This window comes from Siphateles boraxobius, unplaced genomic scaffold (assembly GCF_051911475.1).
Source record: "Siphateles boraxobius isolate OS27281-9 unplaced genomic scaffold, OSU_SipBor_1 25, whole genome shotgun sequence".
Taxonomy (NCBI): domain Eukaryota; kingdom Metazoa; phylum Chordata; class Actinopteri; order Cypriniformes; family Leuciscidae; genus Siphateles; species Siphateles boraxobius.
In genome coordinates, this window is record NW_027508866.1 from 4,842,501 (window position 1) to 4,870,213 (window position 27,713).

A 27,713-nucleotide genomic window follows, 5' to 3' on the forward strand; every position below is an offset into this window, starting at 1 on the left:
GGTTTATCCCCTGCAGCGGGTGGTGGTGGTGGTAAGGGTCTCTTGCCAAGGGCTTCAGCCATTCTTCCGCTCTCTTCCCTGAACTGAACTGTAGTAGTGGGGTGTACTTTCCACACGACTGACTTCAGGTTCAAGTACGCCCACAAGCCGTGCCACTTATTCGTGTATTGCAGTTTGGCTGGTGTTGCCCGCATACCGCCTCCCATGGCCGAAACTGGTATTATGACATCTGTCGGGCCGGGGCTAGTAATTTAGCATGCTAATGCAGGTTGATATCTCTGCAACACCATAACTTTTCATTCTTTTAATGACATCATCGCCCTTATTTCTTCTCATTCTTTTGATCCGTGTAACTCATTTTTTGTATATTTTTAACTCAATTCTGACACATGGCACCTTTAACCCTTATACTACTTTTACTATTACTCCACCCACTGGCAATATTTGAAAAATGCTGGAAAAGTGGGCAGAGCCCAGCGGAGGGGGGCGTGCACCTGAGACGCCTCTTTCTTTAGGTGTTTCTTTTCAAGGGTGTGGTTAACTGGTGGTTGCTTACGTCACGAACCACCGCAACATCCAATAGGAAAATTCAACTGCAGTAGCCACCGTTCAACCTGAAGAGGGCAGCACTCAGACGCTTTTACACCATATATTGTATAATTAAAACATTTTAAACCCAAATGTCAAAAATAATTACTTGAATCAATGAACAGCAATAACAAAGCCCCCGTCTTACAGATCATTAACTAAAAAAAGTTGGTTTAGGGTTTAGTTACCCTTTAAATAAATAAAAGTAATTTTAATAAAAAAGTAATAAAGTACTCTTTCAAGTAATTTTCAACTAACACAATAGTTTCAAAACCAATGAGAAGAAAGAATCTACTTTGAGAATCTCTAAAAGGTAGAAGTTAAAGTTTTCCAGACAGTTTTTCTCAGCATGATGGTGATTTGATTATTATTGATGTCATCGTCGTCAGGCCTCAGGCCTCATCACACTGATCATCTATTCTCACACATCGTTGGACACTCTTCAAACACACACACACACACACACACACACACAAGCATTTGAAAGCATTCACTTGTCTCTCAGCAAGTGTCCTGTATCAAATATATTCTGCACTACAAACAGCACCAATGATGTCGCGTCGAGCATTTAGAAGTGTGGATGCACTGACGTTTATTAAACATGTTCATCGTCCATTTTATGACACAATGTGTATAAGCTACAACAGTGAGACATGTCAGCTGTGTGAACACTAGCTCTGCACTGACAATATTGTTTTCTCGATATTAATCTGTAGTGATATGGTTTCTTGAATCTAAAATCTTTTACTCTGTGCCGTTTTCTGTTGATGTGTGAACAAAACGTCACTCAACATTTATAGCGCGCCTGACATCCAATAATCGTAATAATCTTTGTGCTTTATTATTTTAATATGAAGCAAAGTCTCAACTTTAAAATTCTATAGATTTCATTGCGGAATTCTAACCATAAATGTTGTTTTGTGTCTCTACAATGTGACGGATCGCTGTAGCGTCTCAGTTGAACTCGATCATCTCTTCTCTTTACTAGTTACAGCAGTGGTTCTCAACTGGGTGCCACGAGAAAACTTAATTAACTTAAAGGCACAATGTGTGGTTTTTTAGGTATTTTATTATCTAAAATCAATATTTTTATGCATTAATATGTCCTCAATGGTGTACAAATACCTCTGCCAATGATCCGACTTATCCTCGTAAACGAAGAATTTATTATCTTTATATACATGTGACGGGAAGGTCCACGGAGGCTTCCATGTCGTTCCGCCATCTTGAAAAACTATAATAGCAGAGAGGGTCAAAAAGTACTAGACCAACGCGTTTCCACAATGCTTTTTCGTTCAGAGCCAGCGTCACGTGACTGAAAGCAGCAGACACGGAGGAGCAGAGCAGAGACGTTTCACGGCCCCAGCAAGTTTAAAAGGCTGCATTGCACTGTTATTATTCATACTGTAACATTAGTTTGTTTGCTGTTTCAAGTTGCATTTTTTTAATGAAATAACAAACCCGTTAACCCGAAGGAAAACTCCACGAAGTGCTATTAGAAGACATCCTGTCATAGCTTTTTGGTACATAACAGCTACCGTAGATGCAACACGCATTTGAAAAAGTGAGGCGCGGAAGAACAATTCGTTTGAATGCAAAATACAATTTCACCGCTAGATGGGAGAAATTCCTACACAATGTCCCTAAATTGTATTATATGAACACTCCACCGTTTTTTGAAATAGGACTTATTCACCGTCTCCCCTACATTAAGTTAGGTGGGCAAATGCATTTTTGTCTCAGTGCATGTTTAGTTTTAGTTTGGCAGAGCCGCCGCTAGCTTAGCTTAGCATAATGAATGGAATCCTTTGTTACCAGCTAGCATGTCGTGAGTAAAAGTGATCCAAAAAAAAAACCTAATGACTTCTTGTGGCTTGGGCATTCACAACGAGTACAAATAGCAATGCAGATTAAGACTAGGCGATTTCCTAGGCAGAGATTGACTTGGGACTATATGGGGGGAAGCACAGGCGAAGCACTGCTACTTGGGCGCAGAGATATCAGCGACCAGGGCTGTCCAGAGGGGATATTATGTGCACTGTGATTCAGCCCTTCAGTAGATGATTGTGAGAGAACGGTCACCACATTAAACTAATTAATTGACAGTGAACCGGTTTAATTAAGCTGTCTGCTACTTCAAAGATGGCCAATATTGTCTCATTTCTCCTCAAGCAGGACACACTGTGTTGTAGCAGTCGTAAGTCCTCGCCACTGGGTATTTCTGCACACTGGGCTGTTAAGGGAAGATCTGGATCACAATGAATTGATTTTATTAGGGGCAGAAACGAATCCAGAATGGTTCCAGATAGGTGGATTGGGCGCCAGCCCAGTGTGTGTTTCTGTAACCACTGACTTATATAATACCAGTAGCTGATACCAATACCAGTAGCTGATACCAATACCAGTAGCTGATACCAATACCAGTAGCTGATACCAATACCAGTAGCTGATACCAATACCAGTAGCTGATACCAATTCCAGTAGCTGATACCAATACCAGTCACCAGGGTTTGAAATTAACTTTTTCACTCACTGGCCAATTTGGCTTCTAAATTTTTAAGTTACCGGCCATTCAGAACTTCTACTAGCCAAAAATAAATAAATAAATCAAATCATATATATATATATATAAACTGTGACGTATTTTGTACATTAATTTCTTATTCAAACAAAATCCTGTCATCCAGCATCTCCTCCCTTCCTCTTTCATCCTCATTACCAAAAATTTATTTTAGGTGGACAGATCAATACAGTACAAAGAACATAAAAAAATACAGGATGTTGGAAAATAATGTCTTTTCTGTTAACCAAATGCTTTTTAATCTTCGCTATTGCTTCAACGCAAATGAATAAGTGTGCGGTTATGTGTTGCGTAGTGACTAACTGACGTGTGTGTTCAAGTAAGCCAGATATGAGCAGATTCTGCCACAGATTTGGCTGACACGAACTTCCACAGCAAAGTGAGTAAATATTTGACAGCGTTACCCGCCACAGTTGATTTTTAATGATTATAAATGACATCATAGACAGCAGCAGGCATTAGGACAGAAAGCTTGCTTTATCTGAAGGGTTTATCGTTCGTCAAACTGATCCCGTCAGCTTTTCTCACACCTGAACACCTCCGGACCGGGAAAAAAAGGTGATGGGGTTTTCTTGGAATCAGAGGTAGAAATTGTTTCGGATAATTCTGATATTAGAATAGAAATACATGTTGTTAAGGTCCCAACATTCTTTTGAAACAACACTATGAGAAAACAAATTATCCTGATTTTAACGGTGAAAAAAATGCTACGGTGAAGAAGAGTTAATTGGTTAAAAGGAAGTTTCCGAACTATATACAGTGAATAACTGTGATAGATCGAAACGTACATTTAATGTGCAACGTTAAATTTACAGTTTTTGGAAGTGAAAAAGAACAAGTCCGAGAAAAAACTTAAAGTCCCCGTGAACCGGAAGTTGCAAACAACTTTTTTCCAGCGTTGTGACGTATTTCCGAGAGAAACGGAATACTAAATGAGGCAAAATAGTGGGCGTGGCTTTTTTTCCAACTAGCTGCTGATTGGATCTAGAAAAGTAGGCGTTTCATTCAAACACACAGGCAGCCTGTCTACTGTCAGTTGGAGGGGCGTGGTTACGGATGTTAAGCAGACACCCAAACCGCCAAACCTACGTCATCAGGGACGGTCCTCCAATGCAGAGGGGAGGGGAAAATTCTGATTTTGATTAAAGATTACGAAGCCAAAAAATTTCTTTGTGTGGATTGACTTGCATGGATGAATTGTTCACCACAAAACGATAAATTTAGGCAAACAAAGTAAGTATGGTCAATTTTGAATTCATGGGGACTTTAAATTGACGTTCCCTGAATTCTCTGCGTGACATTTCACATTTGATGTATTTTCTTAGTTTTTCCAACCAGTTATGTACATTTATGTTGTATGTTACATCTAATGTTGTTAAATTAATGTTTATTTAATTTTTTATGTCATGTATGTTACCATGATGGTGTTTAGTTTTCGTGTGAATGACACCTTCTATATATTAGTTAGTACTGACCTTCTCAGCTGTTTGTGATAGGCTTTGACCCAGAACACAAAGCTTGTAAACACTACTTTAACAGGCATCACACAGAGGTAAGATGGAAAGAAAAATGCCACTGAACTATGCTAGTACAATTCTTGAACCTAGTGACAACTGCGTTCACTTTGTGTCCACTTAAATGTTTTTTGGTGAAATGGAAAACAAAGAGCGAGTGAGAGAAAATAAATAGAGGTAAACTGCTTGTCAATGGCTGGAGTCTGCTTCGTTGCTTCAGTTTGACATCTCCTGGCTCGTGCCTCTACAATTTTCTTTTTATTATGCCAGGCAATTTCACCGGAGGAATCGCAGCGCATTGCCCATCAGAGCTTTCAGGAAAAGTAGCCTCAATTAGCTGTCATTTCAGTCAGTGTCACTGAAATCATCCTCTGCAGAACGCAAGGACACGTAGCCTATCGAAGACAAGACCACTCAACGATTAACAATAACACCCAGAGTAAGAGCAATCCTGAATGGTCTGCTGAGGAATTGGGATTTCAAGAGGAAAAGTGGTAAGAATGCTAAACAAATCTGTCACATCATTGACATTGCCTTGTGCATATTACTGCTATAGAGCCTTTACAGACTAAAACAGAGGGAAAAAACTGGCAAAACAGTGTCAATTTTCTTTTTCTCTTTTTATTCAGGCATCAAGCAGGATTTGCCAAAGTTTCTGGTGGCGGTCATTTGGGGGAGGGTTTATTTCCCGCTGGCTGCGTCACAACAACATAACGTAGGATCAGCATGTGTTTGTGCAGTCTGGGAGCAACACATTATACTAAACGCCAATTCTTGGTGCTTCCACGATTTCTATCTCAAGGGCCTGGTTCACAAACAGGGTTTAGATTAAGCCTTTTAAGATTAAGCCTAAGATTAGGCCTTTGTTCAATTAGGGCATTTAAGTAGCTTTTATAACCATGCCTTAGAAAAAAAAATACTGGTGTGCATCTTGAGACAAAACAATGGCACAGACATATTTTTAAACAGCTCAAACATGCATTTTAGTCTGGGACTAGACTTAAAGCGATATTCACCCAAAAATGAAAATGATCCCATGATTTACTCACCCTCAAGTCAGCCTAGGTGTATATACCTTTCTTCATTCAACACAATCAGAGTTATATTAAATAATGTCCTGGCTCTTCCCAGCTTTATAATGGCAGTGAATAGTACCTGAGATTTTGAAGCCCAAAAAAGTGCATCCATCCATCATAAAGTAGCCAAATCCATACGACTCCAGGGTGTTAATAAAGGCCTTCATAAATGAAGCCATGCGTTTTCATCTATATTATAGCTTTATTAACTATAATCACCGTCTTCCGGTAATGGCCGTAGGCGAGTCTAGTTCCGGCGGAAGAGTGACCTCTGACCTGACTCATGACGAGTGACCTCTGACCCGGCTTTAGTTATCCAGAAATAGTGCTGAGGTCCAACTAATATGTTAATGCATTTTTACTATACTTATTACGAAATAAATGTATTTTAAATACATTTTGGCATGCTTTTTTTCACTGGGGTCAGGTATAACTCTTCAGCCAGAACTAGATGCTCGTACGGCCATTACCGGAAGCCAGTGATTAGCCTGTAGTATATATATTATATTATAAATATAATATAAATATGGATATTTATCTTACACAAACGCGTGACTTCACTTCAGAAGGCCTTTATTAAACCCCTGGAGCCGTGCGCATTGCTTTTATGATGAAGGAATGCACTTATTTGGGCTTCAAAATTTAAGAGCCAGGACATTTTATAATATAACTCCGATTGTATTTGGCTGAAAGAAGAATGTCATATACACCTAGGATGGCTTGAAGGTGAGTAAATGATGGGCTAATTAAAATTTTTGGCTGACCTAACCCTTTAAGCCTTGTCTGTGAAACCAGGGGAAGGTCTAACACAATAGTGAGGCATCAAAATGGAACAAAAAATAAGTTGACAAACGATAATAATGAAGAATTGATTTTACTGTTGGCAATTGTATCAACATGCACATAGGTGTAAATAAACACAGCTTTGAATTAATTAGTTTTTTTGTCCCATTTAGGACACATTTCGGCCTTACACGGTTTCTTCAAATGTCTCTCTTAGACTGCCATTTTATAGTCTATGCAGCTCCTAAAAATCCCCAAGGGGAAATCCATCAGCAGGGTTTCAGCTCTACTATTGATTAAATGACTGAATATCTGTTTCCATTGTTGACTGAGAGTCAACTTCCCTGACATCTCTAGCAGTAATGTGAGACTGAGACAGATGAGGGCTCTATCAGGTCATCTGAGGGGAAAAGACACTTCAAACCTGAGTATGGGGGTCTAGTCCATATTGGAACAAACAATCAAAGGAATAGGAATAGTTAAGAAACTATTAAATCATAAATTATGCGTCCAGTCTCTTTCCATGTGTTATAAAACTGAATACTGTTTTTCAGTTAGTTAAAGTCCCCCTGTGGTGAAAATCAAGGTTTTAATGTTGTTTATATGTCTCAGTGGTGTTTTAAATATGCTTTAAGACAAACCATGTGTAAATTCATAAGTCGACACCATTGCTGAGTATTTTCTGCTTAAAACTGCAGTGAACCAAAGACAGTCTCAAAAACACGCTTTGAAATCGCTGGTGTTTCTGACGTCACAAACCACCTTGTAACCAATCAGATCAACGTGTGATCGTCAACGAGTGGATCTCTGAGTGAGTGAGTGAGTGGAGGCGGGGCTCATTCGCATATTCATAGAACCGCGCATACTAAATGAAGCAAGGGTGTAGAGTTACATTTCAAGATATTTTAAGGCATAAAGACTATTTTTCAAAGGAAAATTTTTTTAAATATGTCATTTTCGTGATCAAAGATGATTTTTAAGGGATAAAATTACCGACTACAGGCGGAGTTTTAAAAAACACAGTAACCCAAAAGGTGCTTGGTTCAAATCCCTAATCCTAAATATGAGCAATAGCAATACTGATGTTTAAAAACTACAGATCACGGCCAGTGGCAAGCAACCGGCGAGGGACATTCAGTGCATCAACATCTGCTGTCACATGTCTGGTTTGTGTACCCTGGGTGTCCCCTAGAGGTCTCTTCCCCTTACCGTCACCACCACATCTTGAACTGCATTTCCCATAATCCCTTGTCTGAAATCATCCCTGATCCTTGCACTCAGCTGTTTCCACTCACATTGTTTGTATCTGTCTACTTATACCCTGTCTATTTCAGTTATAGTCATAGAGTCCTTGTTTGATGTCAGATTGCACTTCTGATTTCCATTCCTGTTTTGTTTCTTGTTTTTGGACTGTCTTTGTATGGCTTTTGAGCCTTTGCCTGGCTGGTTTATGATTACGGATTATCCCATTAAACTGCACATGGATCTTACCCTTTTTGTGTGCATCTCGTGACATCTGCATCCCATCAGCTTTCTACAGTAGAGAATGACCCACACTGCTTCTCAATAGACACTAGCACATCTGCCTTGGCTTCACCTTTTAATCCTGAATGGACCTCAAAGACATTTACCCATTTTAATCTTATAGTTCAATAAATGTGGTATTAATTACCGCCATTATATTTTGACTGTTTATCCAGGAGAGAACTGGTGTTGCCTGTTTTTTGTTTTTTTTTCTCCATTACCCAACATCAAATGTAGTTATTATTCCTTGCCTCAGTCACTTTTGGCTTGCCCAAAGTGACTGTTACATAAGTTATTCACGATCACACGTTGATCTGATTGGTTACAAGGTAGTTTGTGACGTCAGAAACACCAGCGATTTCAAACCGTGTTTTTGAGACTGTCTTTGGTTCACTGCAGTTTTAAGGAGAAAATACTCAGCAATGCTGTCGACTTATGAATAACAGTCGACAAAGTGACAATTACAAATTACAGGACTAAAGACCTCAATATATTCAAGGCCAAGTTATTTTTTGCTACAGTATTAAACATGATAAACAGTGGCAGTGTCACTTTTAATTACAACTAGATGTTCTACTATAAAGAAGCTCTACAGTGTGTTCATGTTTTTATTCGCAGACGTTTGGTCTGACCTCGACGGACTGAACAGAAGAAATGAACCGGAGAGGATTTTCAAAAAAGGCGGAGCCACGCCCACCTATTACATCATCTCCACGGACCAATGGTAGTACAAAGGTGTTGGCCAGCCAGAAAGTGAAAACTTTGGCAAGCGGTTCAAGATATGAACTTTGATTTGTCCTGATTGTGTTCTAAACAACATCAAACCTGTTTGAAGCTTTAAAGAAATTTTGTATCATGTACTATAGGGGGGGGAGGATTTTTATCACTCAGAAATACAAACAATTACAAAGCAAATTTCACTCCAATAATCAAAGAAATTCATGCTATAACAAATCTCAACTTCTTGATTGTTTGTCATCACCATATGTAGGCTAGAATATGAAAAACTGATAATTGTGGACTTAAGGCATTATTCACAGGTGAAACTCAAAAAATTAGAATATCATGCAAAAGTTATAATTTTGAGGATTATGGTTTACAGTTTATGAAAACCCCACATTCAAAATCTCAAAAAATAAAATATTACATGAAAACAATAAAAAAAAGATTTTAAATACAGAAATGTCAGCCCTCTGAAAAGTATAATCATGTATATAGGGCATAAAATAAAAAAAATGTGGTTCCGGTTGGTTGTCAGTTGAGGTCATGGATCGGTAGTGACTTTTTATTTTATTTTTTAGTTGCAGCAAGGGATAGGAAGGAAATATTAATTATTATTTTTTTAATTTTTATTTACAGTAGCGATGGAAAAGCTACTCTATTTTTTCATAACATAGCCTACCTGTACATGTACTCTACCACCTTGTGTGTCCCAGCATGTTACACACACACACACGCTGATTTTAAATGTGTGCGCGGGGGCAAACGGGACGTCAGACGTCTCGTGAGTTCAGTGTTGGAAAGATCAGTTGTTTTAACCATTCATTAAAACGAATCGGTTCAAATGAGTCATTAGTTTGCGAATTGGACGTGTCATTATCGGACGTGTGCGCGTTGTGTGATTATCCCGGCGGTTAGGACATCCCACAAGATTTGTGTCATAGAAAACATTTCATCACTGGATAGTTTTTTCGTTTATTTAAAGTGTGTTATATATATGTCAGCTGAATGTGTGGAACGCTTTTCAGAGAAGATAAGGCAACGTATTTTAGCACAATTCCCACCCAGCGGTAATTCAGGAAAAAACAAATTATAGTTCGCCTCAAAGTTTTTTATTTGTGTATTTATTTAATTTGTATTATTTCTTCCCCAAGCTCATAAAATAAATTTGGGTCGCACATAAATTGACAGGGTCGGTCGGAAACCGGAACCAAACAATTTTTTTTCTTATGCCTAGTTATACTAAATATATTAGTTTCACCTTTTAATCTGAATTACTGAAATACATGAAGTTTTGCGTGATATTCTAATTTTTTGAGTTTCACCTATATATCATGATTTTCTTTGAAACTGCCTAAAAACAAAGTGTATTGTAAGAAGTGCAATACAAACCAAACAAACTACAACAACTGAAGCATGCAGTGCTTCCTAAAGCCATTTTCAGTGGACGTGTAAAGAGAAACACCTGTTTTGCTGAATCTTTAAAGGTTTAAAGTCTTAGACCCCACATGGGCTTTCCATTTCTACTAATCACCACAGACGCAGAGTCTAACAGGTGTCAAACGCTCCATTACCAAACAACAGCATTTCCAGGTTTGACTGGTGTGTTCCTGTGAATAGCCACAGGCACATAATAACCAGACGGATTGGTGCCCGAGTCAGAGACTCTGTTTAGAAACTCTTAAGTATGTGTGCTAAAGACCAAAGACAGTGGAAATGTGGCTTATTAACTTCAGAACTGACACTGCCTCTGGGAAAACACTCCGTATGTGAAAGCAGGAGAATGAAAAACCGAGGCAAACAGTGAGGAGGCGAAGAAAAAAAACAGAACAATACTCCCTTTTTTCCTGCTTGCTTTTCTCAGTTCTGTTCGCTGCGTGCGAATGCCTCGATTCAACACGAAATGTGTGTTGTTGCAACTCAAAACACACAGAGGCACTCTTGTGAGGGACTCTCAGAGGACGCCGGCCATGCAAAGCCACATTTTAGTCTCTTATTGGCTCAGAAGCTGGAGTGACATGCACCAAAATGGGCTAGATAATTATATTTTATGACTATGAATAATATAACTGCCAATTCAATGGTATGGATGGTTCTTCGTGCCTATTATTAATTGTAAATCTTTTACACTCGGACAAATTGCAGTTCTAAAGAACATTAGCAATGACCTATTGTGCCCTTTTTCAAAGTCTTGATTTTTTGGGGGGTTTTGGGCTCTACTACAATAGCTTTTCATGCTCCCATATTCTCCATTGTTTCCGCTCATCTCTTCCCAGTCTGTCAGTAACGCTCTGTTTACTTCCTGTCTCTACGAAGCCCCTCCTTCTGAAAAGCACACTGTGCTCTGATTGGTCGGCTGGATCAGTTTGTTGTGATTGGTCGAGCGCTTCGAGTGTGTTTGGTAAATGTCCCGCCCCTTCCCATAACCGCCAGTTTAACACACTACTAACTAACTCAACCAGGCCCCGCCCCTTTATTCTGAGTATGAATTATTATAATGAGGAATATTGTGACGTGTTCGTTCCCGGGAGAAACTCAAGACTACAATGGAGGCGTTTCAGGAGTTCAGAAACACTGACGCTGATATAGAGAAGAACTCCTGCTGGAGGGACTTTGGACCTTTGCAGAGCTTTTCCATGATTAAACGGCAACATTACACGCTAAAAAGAAAGATGAACAAGGAAAAAAGCAGAATGGGTCCTCTTTAAATGTTTTCCTTCATGCCTTGCATTCCCTCTGAAAATTCCTATCAATAATTGCTTCCTCTGATATGTCTTTTTACCTTGTTGAACAAAGACTAAATAATCACTGAGCATCCCTGACAATGGCTTTAAAGTGTCAAAATGAGAAGTGTCAGGATTTAGGCTAGGTATGTATTTTATTACTGGTTCATAGTAGCTTCACCTTGAAGAAAGAGCCATCAATGAGAAAATTAATTTGGTTCCTTTTGACTCGCTCTCTTTTCTCTATAATGCTTTGAGCTATGAGTATTTTTTTGGGCCTATGCTTACAGTTATTAAAGCGATGCGCAAATTTAGTATCAAATTACAATGTAACAGGGCTCCAGACTAACATTTGAGAGTTTTACAGATGGAGGCACCAGCACCTGATTTGGTAGCACCAAAAAAAAAAAACGAATAATATTATGTTTTATCTCTTGGAAATGCACATTTGAAAGTAGCTTGAGATGGCATGCAATAAAAAAAAAAACAGTAACATCTGTAAAAATTAATAACCTCCTTTTTATTGGGTAAAATTAAAATATTCTGACTGACTGAGTTAGGACTCTACTATTAATAAATTAACCATTGGTCTTCCATACTATCTTAAATTTGTAGATCATGGTACTAACAGGTAAAGCTGGGTTATGCAGGCTGGAACGGGACAACAACAAAAAAACAGCGGGAAAATGGGTATTTTTGCAGGAATGGATGCCAACTGGAATCTAGCAGGTGCTGGGGTGATAAATCCTCAATACTGTTTCCAACCCATTAGTGCCACCAAATGCATCTTCAGCAGACATATAAAACAAAACTCAAAACCAAAACATAATGAGCATTTGGATTATTTCACCTGTATTTATCTTAAATCACTTTCGTATCAATATTATATCATTAAAAATGGAAGCTGGCTTCAAAAATGTGTTTGGACATTGTAGTAAAACACACAAAGTCATAGGCTGGAGGTACATTCAAACCAAAACACCATATTCCCCCTCCAAATGAATCATAAATACACATGAGTCACAGATTGAGTAAATTGATATAATGATATAAAGACACAGAAGATTAAAAGGTATAGCCTAATGTCAAATTAGTTTAAGTAAGGTCCAATTGTTCTTCATTTAACCCAACAAATTTTGTGTGAACAGACACAGATGCACATTTAAGACACCTTAACACGATAGCAAAACTATAGAAACACCGATATAGATCATTTTAAGAGATGATTTTACTAATTTGTGTGAAATGAAGAGATAATTTCTTTCTTTCTATCTATTTATCTTTCTATCAATATATCTATCTATGGAAGAGAAACAGAAATCTATTCATTCTAGAGTCAATATTGGCAGGTTTGACAAGCACTCAAATAAGCCACGGCACGCTTTTCAATGCACACCACTAATTCCCCTTATAAATCAGATGCGTTTTATGTCGGTCTGCATCCTAATGGAATTACAAGAATTGTAAAGGAGGATTACAACAGCACCCGTTTAACACAGTTCCTCGACTTGCAGTAGCGTTTCAGGGTGTTGTTACAGAGGTTTAAGAGCACATCAGTGTCCCTGCTACTCTTTTACAGGCTGGAAATTGTGCTACCGTGTAATTACCCAACTCACAGTTGAGGCGTAATACATAGCTCATAAAGTCTGGTAATGAGATTTAATCGCTGCCATCTCACGTCATCAGTTCTGGATGGTGCAAACTCTACAGATGCTTTTCCGGCAGGTATTGGCTGTGGGGTTTTAGCACATTCACAGTGAATATTGATGCAAGCGACTCATTTTATTCCGTTCTCGCTCGAGACACTATGTACCATTGCATTTTTCAAAGACAAATATTTTGTTTCAATCAATACTGAGAGCTGAAATAAAAACTAATTGCTCAATGTTAAGCTATTATGTGGTGAAAAACTACATGTCTTACATTAAATTAAGTAAAGGCTTGAAGGCAATACACAAGTGTTTTGTGTATGTTCAACACAAGCTCACTGGTATAAAGCTGCTACTGTGAATAGGATTTTCTAATAATTTTTCATCAGCAGAGCAGATGTTGTGGTTTAAGCTTTGGTTTAATAACCACAGTGGTGGCAGAAATTAACATTTACATTAAGAAACAATTTTTGACCCCTTAAAATGATTTCCTGGGACATTTTGTACTTATATAATGAGTGTTTTTAACTTTATTAAATGTATCGGCCATCTTTTAAGTAAATTCTCACATTCCGATTCAATTAGAATAAGACACTTTAGGGCTGTAAGCAATGAAAATAAATCAGTATTAATAAAAGCCATCTTTGCACTGCAGAGGTGATCAGAAGCTAGATTTGAAGTGGAATTGTACAGAGACCGTTTAATGCAGCTCAGAGAAGGCACGAATGAACCTCAGGGAACAGTATAAAATAATAATGCAAATCACGTCAATGTTAGTGAGTCGTTGAATCATTCACCTGATTTGGTCAAAACTGGCTGAATTTGTGTTTTTTTATAATGCATGCATGATCATGACAGGTCCAAAGTGAACAAGAATCACTTGATTTAAAATCTAACTTTGATAAATAAGATTTACAATGACCTTTTTAACGTGATTACGTAATGTGTGGCGCATCACAGCTAGTGTAAGACGAGCATTTGTTGTTAAAAAGTATATAAATGTTTGTTTTTTATATAAAATGGCCGATGGTTTGTCTAGATAAGACTCTTATTCCTCAGCTGGGATCTGCTCGGAAACTCACATTTGGACCTTCGACCCGTTGGACTCCATTGAAGTCACTATATGGAGAAAATCCTGGTGTGTTTTCCTCAAAAAACCTTTAATTCTTTTCCACTGAAAAAAGAAAGACATGAATATCTTGGATGACGTGGGTGTGAGTAAATTATCAGGAACTTTTAATTATGAAATAAACTAATCCTTTAACGACCCTATACATTGAGAGTAAATCACTCGCATATGCACAAAAAAAAATTAACGCTAGATAAAATTGTAAGATTTCACACACCAGTGTTCGAGTTAGAGGCTACGTATAAGTTTGACAAGTAATTTTTCTCTCGTCTTCAACCGTCTTGAACACACTGAGTGCTTGAGAGTTTTGCTCTCCGTCTTTAAAGCACACTATTGCAATTCATCTAAATGGGTGCGCAGCGTATGTGATGCACCGTAAACTGTAGTGTGAAGGACTCACCGTCACTTAGCTGAGAGCGTTTCTCTCACACACACAAAGAGAGGGAGAGCAAGAGTCTGACATACCACTTAGAATAGATGCGCTACATATAAATTATAATCTTGCATTTTCCTGTCAAAAATAAATCTCTAAATAAGACCGACTTCTTGACTCTGTAATCATATTACAGTATTTTTCACAAATAAAGATTTATTTATTTTTAAAATGAATAAAATGCAGTAATCTGGGCAAGGTTTGTGCACACTGGGAATCATATTTTAATGACATGAATATGACATAGTGTGCAACTGAATATAGTCATAAAGTTTGTCGATCATGTGTCTCCAGTGAAGCTGAACTCTCCTGTCCGTATTCAGTTCACACGAACAGACCGATTATGCAGGCTACAAATACACACTTCAGAATATCTGACAGCTGGATTTGACTAAGTCTGCAAGGTTTTTGAAATTAAATATTTATAAAATATTCAAAGATTTGTTTAAATATGCATATTTGCTGATGTATTAATAGTGTTTACCTTTTTCTGTTACTAATAATATAAAATAAAATGCTATAATACTTTTTCGTAGACAGTTTTCGTTCTTTGTTTAACAGTTCTATCTATTAACATATCAGACAAAACAGTTAAACAGAGAGCATAACTAATGAAGACGGAGAATAGAAGCGATGTGAGCTCAGGCACTGCCGTACCCAGAGCCGGCAAAATAAAAGTCCCGCTTCCAACACATCTAGTCAAGGATAAAAGCATCTTTTCATGCACAAGCTATATATTTATAAAAATATAAATTGAATTTTATAAAAATTGAAAATAATCAATGTTCTATGGGAACAAGTTAAAACAATTTTCAACTTAGTAGGGTCAATCACTAGCCTTCTCTGATATGACGCACTTTTGCAAAACAGGGCAATTGTGAATTTCCCCCTTCAATTCCCAGAAGTTTATAGGTGAGGTAATAGGCCTGCAAAGTCTCATCAGCCACTTGAGTCAAGTCATTGAACGCCCTGCTTGCCTCACTATGATAATTGGCCTTTACAAGCAGTCACTGTGACTATCACACATGACAATGATTAAATAATCCACTGCACTTGAGCAATTTTAGTCTAGAAGACTCTCTCCAGGGGTCTCTCCTCCATCACACACTCGTCTCACTACAGTACTCAAAATGAAAGTAAATCATCCATAGCAAGCCTATGGTCTGCAGACACAAATTCAACCGCTACACAAAACCAAACAGAGACAAAAATGTGTCTTACCTTCTCCTGGATCGGGGGGCCCAAACTCCAGATCGTAACGCAGAATGTAAAAATTATTCCACACGTATAGCTGGTTATCCCTTGGGTTGTAATCCACAGCTGCGATGTACTGATACTGGTTAGGAAAGAGGATATTGATATACTCCCCTTGCCCCAGTTTGGTGTTGTACACGTAGTCAATTTGGCTCTTACTGGCCTCGCTTTCATTCTCCTCATAGGTGGATCGAACAACGTGCAGAACGCCACACACCATGAAGGCGTTGGAGGCCGAGCGTTTGTCGTAGACGGTGTCCCATGTGGCCTCAAAGCGTAGAGTATAGGGATTGAGTTGGCTGAGAACGATACGTCCGTTATTCTGCTCGGTGGCATAGATAACCCACAGTCCCCGTTCGTCAACCGCCAAGTCGATGTCCGTTTTCCCGCCCCAGCGATACGGTGAGGTGTCGTGGTAGTTGGCGTTGGCGACTATGGCCTCCCCGCTCTTTATCCGCGTGCGCAAGTCAAACTTGACGATATTTCGAGTGCGCTCCTTGTTGAAGAAGATGGCCCCATCGTAGGCCACAAAGCCAGTCCCGTCAACGCGGTGCGGGAGCTTGTAGGTAGTCGTCTGTCGGCCACTCCTCAAGTCGTCGAGCGAGGCGTACTCTATGAGAGTGTCGGTGCGGTACGGCGTCCAGGGCATGAAGTAGATCTTGTCCCCCGCCTGCAGAGGGTCTTTACACCAAGCCCCAGACTGCTGTTCAGCCTCAAACACAAAGGTCGGATCTCCTACTGCTTTCAGAGTCCCAGGGCAAATAAAAACTGGGGGAAAAGGTCAAGAGGCAAGAACTAGAGTTAGAAAATGAAAACCAGCAATGATCTTCTATGCATTCTTTGGGTCCAATGTATGTGCAAGGGTTTCTAAGGCTAATGTACCACAATATCATTTTTAGCAGTGTCATATCTGGTGTTGTGTGCATAGTCGAAAGAAAACGAGAGGTTAAGTGAGAGCAACTGTTTGAGGTGGCCTTGCTTCTTGAGATTGATCGCAAACAAGTTTAACTGAGAGGAGCACACAAAAGGGGAAAAAATCCTGTAAATGAAAAAGATGAGAGAAAAAGTGCTAATGGACAGATAAAATTCATTCTGGAATATAGACACGATTCTTTTACGTCAACAGTATGGGGGCGGGATTGTCGTATTTGTCGCAAAAGCCATACCTTCGAAAGTAAGCACACATACATGGAGGATTATGTCTGAGGAAAGAACCGACGACACATGAGAGGCGAGAGGAAAGGACACAAAGGTCAAGGGGACAGGATGACAATGCTGTTCAGGACAGATAGAGTGACAGCCAAACGGGAAGTGTCTCGTCACTGAGAAACGAATAGGCCAAACGCACCCGTCTCTGGGCGTTGAACCAGTTAGAAATGTAAAGTCTGTGGTGAACAGCATATCACATGCAGATGGCTACAGATAATTGGCCTCTCTCTCCCAGCAATATCATGTGGCCAGAGGTGCCATTGTAGGAAAAAGCCTAATAACATTAAGCCAGAGTTCATTATACATTGAATGTCATAAAGCTTATCTTGTGCATCGTGCTTCCATTGGCACTGACTAGACTGGCAAAAATGTGTTTAAAAACAGGTTTCCAAAACTGGTTTTCCCTGTCCTAACAACAAAACAGTTCCACCTCAATCTCACCACTGGTTGAGTCAATGTTGGGTTGGTCGGGACACTCAAACACAGAGAGAGATGTCTTGATGGCCCAGAAGTGTTTACACTTTGCAGGGAATCAACAGTAGCTACATTTCCATTAACCTTCAAATTGCACAAATTGAAATTGAAAATTGATAATACATTCCCAATGGAAACACGTCGATTTCGCAAAAACTCCTTACGCTCGCATGAGGTGGTTTTTCAGGAAATATGAAAAAGGATTATTTCGCAAAAAGCTGCAATGGAAACAGTTTTTTCGCATTTACAGGTCACCTGGTGTAAGTCGATCATTCTTTAAAGAAAATGCTGTATGTTTGGACAGAAGACAAGACAGGTCTTTATTAAACTCATAAAAGACTAAAGAATCACGGGAATACTGGATTCGAAACAACAAAGAAATGCCACAATTTACATCAAGAGCTTGAATCAGATATGAGGGAGAAACACCCAGAAACTCCTCATATGAGCCGCTCACACGTATTTGGGGCTTTCCTTGCCATTCATTTTTAGATAACACGCCTACGTCTCCTTCCATTAAAAATAATGTATAGTTGTTGGGATATACGTAAACCTACCAACATCCATTGCCATGATTTTTTAAATTTCTTATTCCGAGAGGAAAAAATTACATTTTAGCCACATAACATCGGTTAATGGAAACGCCGTCATTTCGCAATAGATTTTTATCGACAGTTAGAAAATATTGCGCAAATCTGTAATGGAAACGTGGCTAATTAAAGCTTACCTACAGTTGGCTCCACACATTAAACTGGGATAGTATTTTATAGTCTAAAAAACACACATTATACTATAGAATCTAGATCAAACAGGATATCTATGTCAGTAAATGCTGATTGCATTTTAACCTCCGACCAAACATTTTCTGGGCTTGGGTTAGATAGATCGTCCATCTTGATATCATGTAGGCGATGGGGTGGGGGTGGGGGGGTTGGGGGGGGGCAGTGTGGAGGGTTCGAAACCATACAACACAAAACAAGGAGCTGAGGACTGAGAGCCAGAGCAGTCATTTACCTTTTTGCTCCACTTCTATTTTGAGCCGTGGAAAAACAAGAGAATGGAAAGAGCGTCAAGGGAGAGAAAAGATTAGAGCCCCCCCCCCCAATACAGGCCAATACATTTACGTCAAAGAAGAGACCATCCAATGGGAAAATGTATACAGCACATGCAGAAATAAAACTGTTCAGGGGAAAAACGGTTTTGGTGTTACACCTGTGTTACTGAGAATAAGGTGTAATTAATCATGTTGCTATCAGAGGACACCTAAACACAACGAGAGAAGCTATTAGAGTGATTAGAGAGCAGGAGAAAGAAAAACTGAAAGATCAAGAGAAGAAAAACACACAATCTTTTCTTTCAAACATTAAAAAAAGAAGTAAAATTAGAAGTTTATCTATGACTAGATATTATAACTGAAAAACTTCATTAATGTTTTGGCATGAATCATACATTGGCACAAAGACAAATAATAATACATTTATAGGCAAGTCAGAATGTAGCATGCAAGATACAGTATATGAATACACATAAGCATATAATAATTCAATCTGAATATAAATTCAAATTAATTTTTGGAAAATTTAAATGAATTACAAAAAAAAGTGTCCTAGAATTGTGAGAAAGAAAGAGGTTGGATTTCCAGCAGTCGTCTGCTGGGTTTTAAAGGTTTCATTCAACCTTTGGCCAGTAAAGTGAAATAACATTTGGGGTCAGTAAACATTTTTATGCTTTTGAAAGAAGTATCATGCTCACCGAGACTGCATTTATTTGATTTGCATGGTAATGTTGTATTATTTAAATTAATTTAAAAATCTGTTTTCTATGTGATTATATAGTAAAGTGCAATTTATTCCTGTGATCAAAGCTGAATTACTCCAGTCTTCAGTGTCACATGATCCTTCAGAAATCAGTATAATATGATGATTTGATGCTCAAGAAACATTTATGATTATTATCAATGTTGAAAACAGTTGAGCAGTTCAGGATACTTTGATTTATAGAAATGTTCAAATAACAGCATTGATTTTGTTATTATGTTTTTACATTATAAATATATTTACTGTCACTTTCGATCAACTCAATGCATCCTTAATGAATAAAAGTAAAATAAAGCCCTTCAAAGTGGGGAACTAAATTTAACCTTAAACCTACAAAGTAAGATGTAACTTCCATGACTTTCAGAAGACAAGTTCTTTGTCCTGAAACAACCGTCTGAAAACCTAAAGACTTTCAATAGAGAGACAAACATAAGAAACAAAGCATCTGTGGAAGAGATGACAGAGAAGAGAATAGTTTTATTCCCCATTAAGGGCTAACAGCTGCAGAACTGGACGGAGAACTAGAAATCCAAAAGGTGAGCTGAAGATATTAAACAGAGTAAACACGTTTCCATTTAACCACTGATGGAGAAACAATGGCACGAAGCTAAACGCTGAACCAGACATCGGCCCTGTTCCAAATCCTAATGAGCTTCCTAGTGTAAATACACAGCTGTTTCCAACCAAAGCTGTGAATTTATCTTATGCACAGAAATTGGAATATGGCGTAAAACATTTGCGAATAAAGCATAGTTTCCATCCCATGTGTTCAAGAGAACAAAGTCATGACTTCCTGGTAAATATGTGTAAAATATCAGTAATAAACTGTACGTTTCAGTAATCTGGCTGTTTTCCCTCCATCATAAACGAGTGTGTCTCGAGCGTCAGACGAAACACAGTGGGTCTCATTAATGAAACACGAGCAGAACGAATTTTTGTGTAAATCGTGTGTAAAGTGGTTCTGGCGAAAATTTTCGGATTCATTAAAATGTTCGTATTTTCCAAATGTTAGTTGGTACGCAAGAAATCTCCACCTGCTCCCAGCCACGCGTAAATAGTGCGCTTAACACCCGAACGTTTTGCTCATTAATAAGGCTGCATTTTAATTCACCTTAATCGGGTACATATTTACACAGCATTTTGAAAAAATATTATATATAGTAATTACATACGGTTTTTCTTATTATGAGAGCCAGTAATAGCATCTGCGATGGTGGTCCTTCTCCAGTTTTAATACGATTTTTCCGAAGTGAACTAATTCGTTTTTTGCTCTCAAGCTTAATGTCGAACCATTTTCTTCTCACTTCTGGGAATGTTCGATTAACAGACGAAACTTTGACTGTGTCTGTAATATGCTGCCAAGCTTCCTTTTTTTAGGACCAGATACGCCATAATGTACGCTTGAAAATAAAATGTGGCGTTTTGAATGAACTTCTGATAATAAGTTATAATATAATAATATGATATGATAAATAATATAATAATATGATGGGCATCATAATATGATGCCCACATATAGTTGTGAGTCGGATTTAATGGGCGGGATTTATGGTAATTGAGAAAGAACGTGCACGCGCATCCCATTTACGACTGATTGGAATTCATTAACACACACACACACATTTCACTATCACATCTGACGTTTACGAAGTATTTGTGAATCAGGAGAAGAGTTTTCGGGAAGGTCTCTTTACGCGCAAATCACTCACATATTTACTCATATATTTACGAATGTTTCATGAATGAGACCCAATAAACGCTGTCATGTTCTCTTGCCTTCGGATGCTGGTGTTCGGGAACACACTCGTGTGTGTGAGACACTTCTGGAGGGAATTAAACCCAATCATTCTGATCACACACTTTGACTCCGGCGTTTCAGAAACACCAAACCAACGTTTGAGATGCTGCGATGCCATTGGTCCACTGGTTAGTCCAGTTATCCAATCACAGCCTCTGACGAGGCAAAGTCACCTTTTTTTGTTGCACCTTGAGTTTTTGTTGCACATCGAGGGATTTATTCGATAAACATGTCTCCATCGTAGTTTATGTGCATATATTATCAGATAAAAAAATTAATTAATCTCAAGTTTTCTCAAGGACACGTTTTTTTATGAGCCTTTTTTGAATTTTTGCATTAGCATACAGCGTTTTTTTATGCAATATACCAAAATGCGCTTACAAATAGGTGGATGGAAACATAGCTATAGTTGCACTCATTACATGCCAAATTTTGGTCCAAATATAAGGCACAAATGCATATTTCTTTCACGAATAAGGCAATCCCAGGTTGTGCTACACCAAAAAGTTATTCAAGATCTAGGAAAACGCCATTTATAAAGACTACATATAGTGTATTCATCTGCGTTCCCAACAGTACAGAAATGCAGCATCTCAACAAATATTGGTTTGTGCTTTGTATTTCTGTACTGATTATTAGGTGATCATGTGATCATGCAGTCGTGACTGTTAATAGAGCTGCTGCCAATGAAAGAGGAGAGCTGGGAATCACTATGTAGACAGCTCACTGTGATTTGAAACAGAGCAATGATGTTAGGATACGACACAGCGCTGCACTCGACCTGACAGTAAGTACAGCTACTTGAAGAACTGTATTATGTGTGGGGAGCTATTACTAATTCACCATCAAAACATTCCCATGTGGATTTAGTGGAAAAATCTTTACAGAAACTTCTTAAATGTCACACCAAATTCCATGTCGTCACATTTCAGCCTTTTACTGTTCTAGCATTACTTTGCAAACAATTTACAGGAAAATAAACGTGATAAACTTGTCATTATCATTTGGTGTCACGTGCAGTATTTCAGAGTATTTGTACGAAGATAACTTACTGTATGGCACACATTCATACTGGACCTCAAGATACTTGTACGTCCCGGGACATGGATCAGGGAACACATCCGAGCCTGTGACGACAACACACTGAGTCCGATTGTTACACCTGCGAAACAAGCATTAATGAGAGGAATTAGTGGACCGAACTTCCCAGAGAAACCTTCACCATGCTCACTGTTAGTTTACTAGGGTACATTATGCTATCAGTAAATAAAATTCGGATTAAAAGACGACGTAACATGATTACTTCTGATTTAAGTGCTTTGAATTAAGTCAGTTTTCAGTCATTCTGTTTAGTTTGATATAGAAATATTGCTGGTAATCAATGCACAGTCCAGAGAGTTTGGACAGGGCGCAATATTCCTATTATATTCTGCTTAAATTAGCCAATATTAGATATAAAAAGACCAATATTGGCACAACATGCTTCTCTAACAAATAAGAGTAAATAAATATTCAAATCAAGTTTGAAGAGACGCCCCAGAAATCAAACACAACCAAATCTATTCCATGAGAAAACGTAAATATTTTATGTGCTGGCTATTTCATACACATTTGCATAATGTGATTTGTATGAAAACGTAATTTTTTAGAAATACAATAAGCAGAATTGTTCACCTCTAAACCTAACATGCAGTGGGGTGTAAACAGATCAGACAAAATTATACAAAATGGCACAAATTCATATGAATTGACCCTTCGATAAGCCCCGCCCTCCTTAGTTACTGTTGCTACGCCTGTCAAGCTTTCGCGTCTGGCACGTCTATTACAGTGTGTGTGCACCGGGGTCAGACATTCCTAATGAGATAATTAGTAATTTTTGGCGAACATGTGAAATATCTGAGAGAGCAAGACAAAAGGGACTACAGTGTGCATTCGAGGGATATATCCACGACATAATATGCAACCGATTAGAGAATAATTTAATAAAAATTGAAGCTAAAGCCTATAGTCGCAGCAGCCGCCGTCTCATACGCTGACCATTCACATGGGAAACACACAGATCGAGGAACAGCTGTGTTCGTGCACAGTAGGGTAAGTGAAATGTGAAACTAATCTAATAATTATAAATCAAACAGTTGATCCATAAATCTTGTGGAATAACACTAACACCGGGAGAGCCGCGATAGGATTGGGTTAAAGTTACTCAGTCAGGGGTAACTTAGTAGGCCGTCGATTATGCTGAAATATATTTTAAAGTATGTCAGTGAGCCTCCGTCTTGTCTTTAAACGTTTAATTTTACGTTAAAACCTGTGCATTATGAATAAAGAACCGTAATTATTTCCAACTTCCAAGCATTTTTGTTAATCCTGTGGACATGTAGTTGTGAATGGGGTCTCACACTGCTTGATCCACGCACATCATTTCTCCCCTTGGCTTTTGAATTTTCGGGAAGGAAAAAAATTCCACTCCCCCGTCCAAACTTTTAGGATACCGGGTATAAGATTAGCACAATCCATACGCACAACGCTTCGGCATGTTTCCCTCGCTCGAAAGCTTGCCAGACCTCCCGCGCCTAGTTACGGTTGCTAAGACACGATTGGCCAGTGGCGGTTTTCGGGCGTGGCTTAGCGAAGGGTCGATTAGCCAAAATACTGAGTTTGTTCAACATTAGACACCTTTGACCCTACATGACCTTTTCCAAACCCTTATATTCCTTATGTGTCCATTAAGCTCATGAATATTGGCTCGGCATAAAGACATCTTATATTATTTTTGTTAATTGCACCTTCCTTGCATCACATTCTACAACTCGAAATTATTACACATCCTAGATGTTAACCAGCAGACACAGCTTGGCCTTGGGCAAACCGGGAAAAAAAAATAATTAAGGAAACAAGAAATTTCATTAACTCTATCTCGGAGCCGGCTGCAAGCTATTCTGACAGGGATTATAAAACAGAAAAGAAGAAAACCCTGAAGGACTTTCAAATCCCCCAGCACTGAATACAACTCACGAATATCCTTCTCTGTGGTGCCGCTCATAGGTAAAGGTGAGATCACATCAACCAATCAGCTGAGAGGAACACATGTCCATATGAAGCCGCCACTGCCACTGGTTTATCTTCGACCCCGGCAATCTCACTAAGTCAGTCACCAGCAGAACAACATCCATTACAGGGGACATTATTTCTGGGATTTTGGATGAGTGAGATTATTTTTGGAGTATCGACCCCCTTCTGAACGGAGGCGGAGCAACAGGTCATTTGCATTTAAAGGGACACACACAAAAACATAACGTTTTTGCTCGCGCCCAAAAAGGGGCAAATTTGACCAGCTGTAATAAATGATATTTTGAGCTGAAATTTCACAGACACATTCTGGGGACACCATAGATTTATATTACATCTTGTTCTTGTGAGAAAGGGCATAATGTCACATTTAAAGGGACAGTTCACCCAAAAATGAAAAATGGTTGATCCATGCACATTTTCTTGTATTCTAGGGCTGTAGTACGGACTAAATCAAATTAGTTTAATTCCGGACTCGAGACCGTTTTTCTATGGTCTCGGACTTGTCTCGGACTCCCTGGTATTCGGACTCGGACTTGTCTCGGTCTCCAAATATGCCAAATATTGCTTTTGGTCTCAACCGAGTCCAGGTGTCTTTATTATGTTCGCAGTAAGCACACATAAAAGCCGCCTATTTGCTCTGGTGTGAGCCGCGATTGCACCAGAACCAGCCAGTCGTCGAGGTAATTCAGCACGCACACTCCCCAGAGTCTCAGGGGCGAAAGCGCCGTGTACATGCACTTCGTAAATGTACGGGTGCTAGGGACAGACCGAACGGCAGAACGGTGTATTGATAAGCCGGCCCCTCGAGGGCGAGTCTCAAGAATGGCCTGTGATGAGGGGCTATCTGGATGCGGCTTTCAGATCCACACTGAAACACTGCTATTATGAGGTATCACCATATGTCATCATTCTGTTTTCTTTAGATTAGAAGATTATATGATATCAAGGGGAATGTCAAAACTTAAAAATCCTGGGTGATGTGACACTGTTTTTGCTTTTAGATCAACAAATAATAACCCAAAATGATTGTCTTGATAATGTCGTGCATAAGACTTTTTTTCCTGTCCTGGTTGGACTCCACTAGTCCTGGTCTTGGACTTTCCTTGGACTCGACAAAGGTGGTCTTGACTACAGCCTTATTAAATTCATGTTCCTCCTAATCTTGAATCAGAATAACTTCCTCTTGCAGAATCTCTCCACTCGGATATACGGCACAATAGAGAAGACTATTGCAACTCAAGTTTCATGCTGACTTTATCTAGGTGGACGCTGCATATTCAGCCTCAAAAACAAAAACTTATGGTGTGTTTCTTGTTATTCTCTCTCTAAGCCCTGATCTCTCCACGGAAGAGTGAATCCCTCACTGCTGTGCCGAAGCTATACAGTGTGTAGAGTATAACAGAAGACTGTTCGGCAACAAGCAACCAATAATCATCTGAATGACCTTATTCACATGCTTAGTACAGAAACATTTACACACTAACAAAGTGGCGGAAAACGCATGTAGAATATACCGTAGTAATCTCACTGTTATGTGGTTAGGCCGGTCACAGTCATGCATCTCATGCTGACGACTGACTTACAAACAACTGTGATTAACGACTTAATTTTGTTTTGTTCATGTCCCTGACAGTGTTAGCCTTGCGTTATTTAGTTGTTTACATGGAATCGTATGATATATAATATAATAATAAAAACTATAAAAAATTTAAATAAAATAGGTACATATGCTACTGTATTGGTGTGAAAAAGGGTAATATAAATGTATATAATAAATCATTTAAATATAATGTAATAAAATATACAGTATGAAGGCAGACCTTTGACTATCTTTGTCTACTTTAAAACTGTCTTTATCTTCTTTATTCTCACTATCGTATATATATATATATATTAGGGGTGTAACGATATTCGAACCGAACCGAAAAACCGCGATACAGAACAAACGATTCGAATTGAGATACTCTCGTTGCGTACCGAACACGCCCCGCCCCGCCCCCTGCTACCCCGGCCCCGCCCAGCCCGGCTCAATGGACCTCATGTCTTATGTGTACAGTACACAACGAATTCAGTTTTGTAGCCTAACCACCATTAACACCAAATAACAAGCTCCGTGTTTTGTTACTTTCGATAATAAGCAAGGTGTAATCTTCAAATTCTGTCTATTTGATCACGAAATTCAAACAATAAATGGCGTTTTGGCGCTCTTTGCTGTGGCGTGACAGATCGCTGTAGGCCTACTAGGCTCCTCATTACAAGCGGCAGCGCGGCGCGCGGGTAAACGCGATCATCTCTTCCTCAGTTACAGAATGGACACCTGAAGGTATGTTGACAGATGCAGTATACTTACTGAAAGGCATCATATCTAGTGTAATCGCTCAATCAGTGTTTCAGCAGCGGAAAGACGTCAATAAAACAGCATAGCTTGTCACTAGCATTATATTTACCTCAACAGGCAAGTGATTTAGTGTCCACAACTTTGGTTCCTATAAATGAACTCTTGCACTAAATAAATGCACCATGTTAGCCTATATATTATATTTTACTTAACCTGTTAATGATATCTTGATTATTTAATGTATGTTTAAAATATCTTTCATGAAACTGACAACTGTGTAAAGTATTATATTTCAATAACAAATTAAAGTAAAAACACAAGTTAAAGCAAAAACTGCCTTATGTTCAGTTTACATGTTTTCATACAATGTGTTGTGTGTTGATTATTATATCTAAAAAATAAATAGCATCTGAATTTAGGTTAAAAGTCTAGGCTACAACCTTTAATGTTATAGTAATGTGCGGCTCCCTATATAGTTTACAGATTTAGCAGATTTTTTTTAATCCTTGTGAAACGTTTAATTGTAATTGAATTAATTTAAAGACAAAGACAATTTTTTTATTAAACCACTGTTTAAAAAAAAAGAAAAAAAAAGCAATTTTAGCTTTCTAAACCGAACCGAATCGAGACGTCAAAACCGTGGGAAAACCGAACCGTCAGTTTTGTGTATCGTTACACCCCTAACATATATGTATGTAAAATAAATAACAATATTTATATAAATAAATATTTATAATAATGTATAATATAATATAAAATATGTAAGCAGACCTTTGACCTCTTTATTCTTTCTATCGTACTGGAAAGATGGCATTTCTTTGACCACTTAAATTATAATATAATAAAACAAATTATTAAAAAATGAAAATAAAATAAGCCCATATGCTACTTTATTGTTGTATAAAAATTATAATATAGATATGTGTATAATAAATAATAATATTTATATAATTTAATATTTATAATAATTTAAAATATTAATATACAATATGAAGGCAGACCTTTGACTATCTTTGTCTACTTTAAAACAT

General features: G+C 38.4%; 1 protein-coding gene across 7 annotated transcripts in view; it reads right to left on the minus strand.

Moving 5' to 3' along the window:
- Window positions 1–27,713, minus strand: part of adgrl2b.1 (adhesion G protein-coupled receptor L2b, tandem duplicate 1) — a 122,908-nt gene that overhangs the window by 58,521 nt on the left and 36,674 nt on the right. For all 7 annotated transcript variants that reach the window (XM_077242122.1, XM_077242119.1, XM_077242123.1 and 4 more), the window contains 2 exons: window positions 22,325–22,434; window positions 15,942–16,742 (listed from right to left, as the gene is read on the minus strand). In XM_077242122.1, coding sequence (XP_077098237.1) covers window positions 15,942–16,742; window positions 22,325–22,434 — 911 coding nt within the window. The remainder of the gene's footprint in view (window positions 1–15,941; window positions 16,743–22,324; window positions 22,435–27,713) is intronic.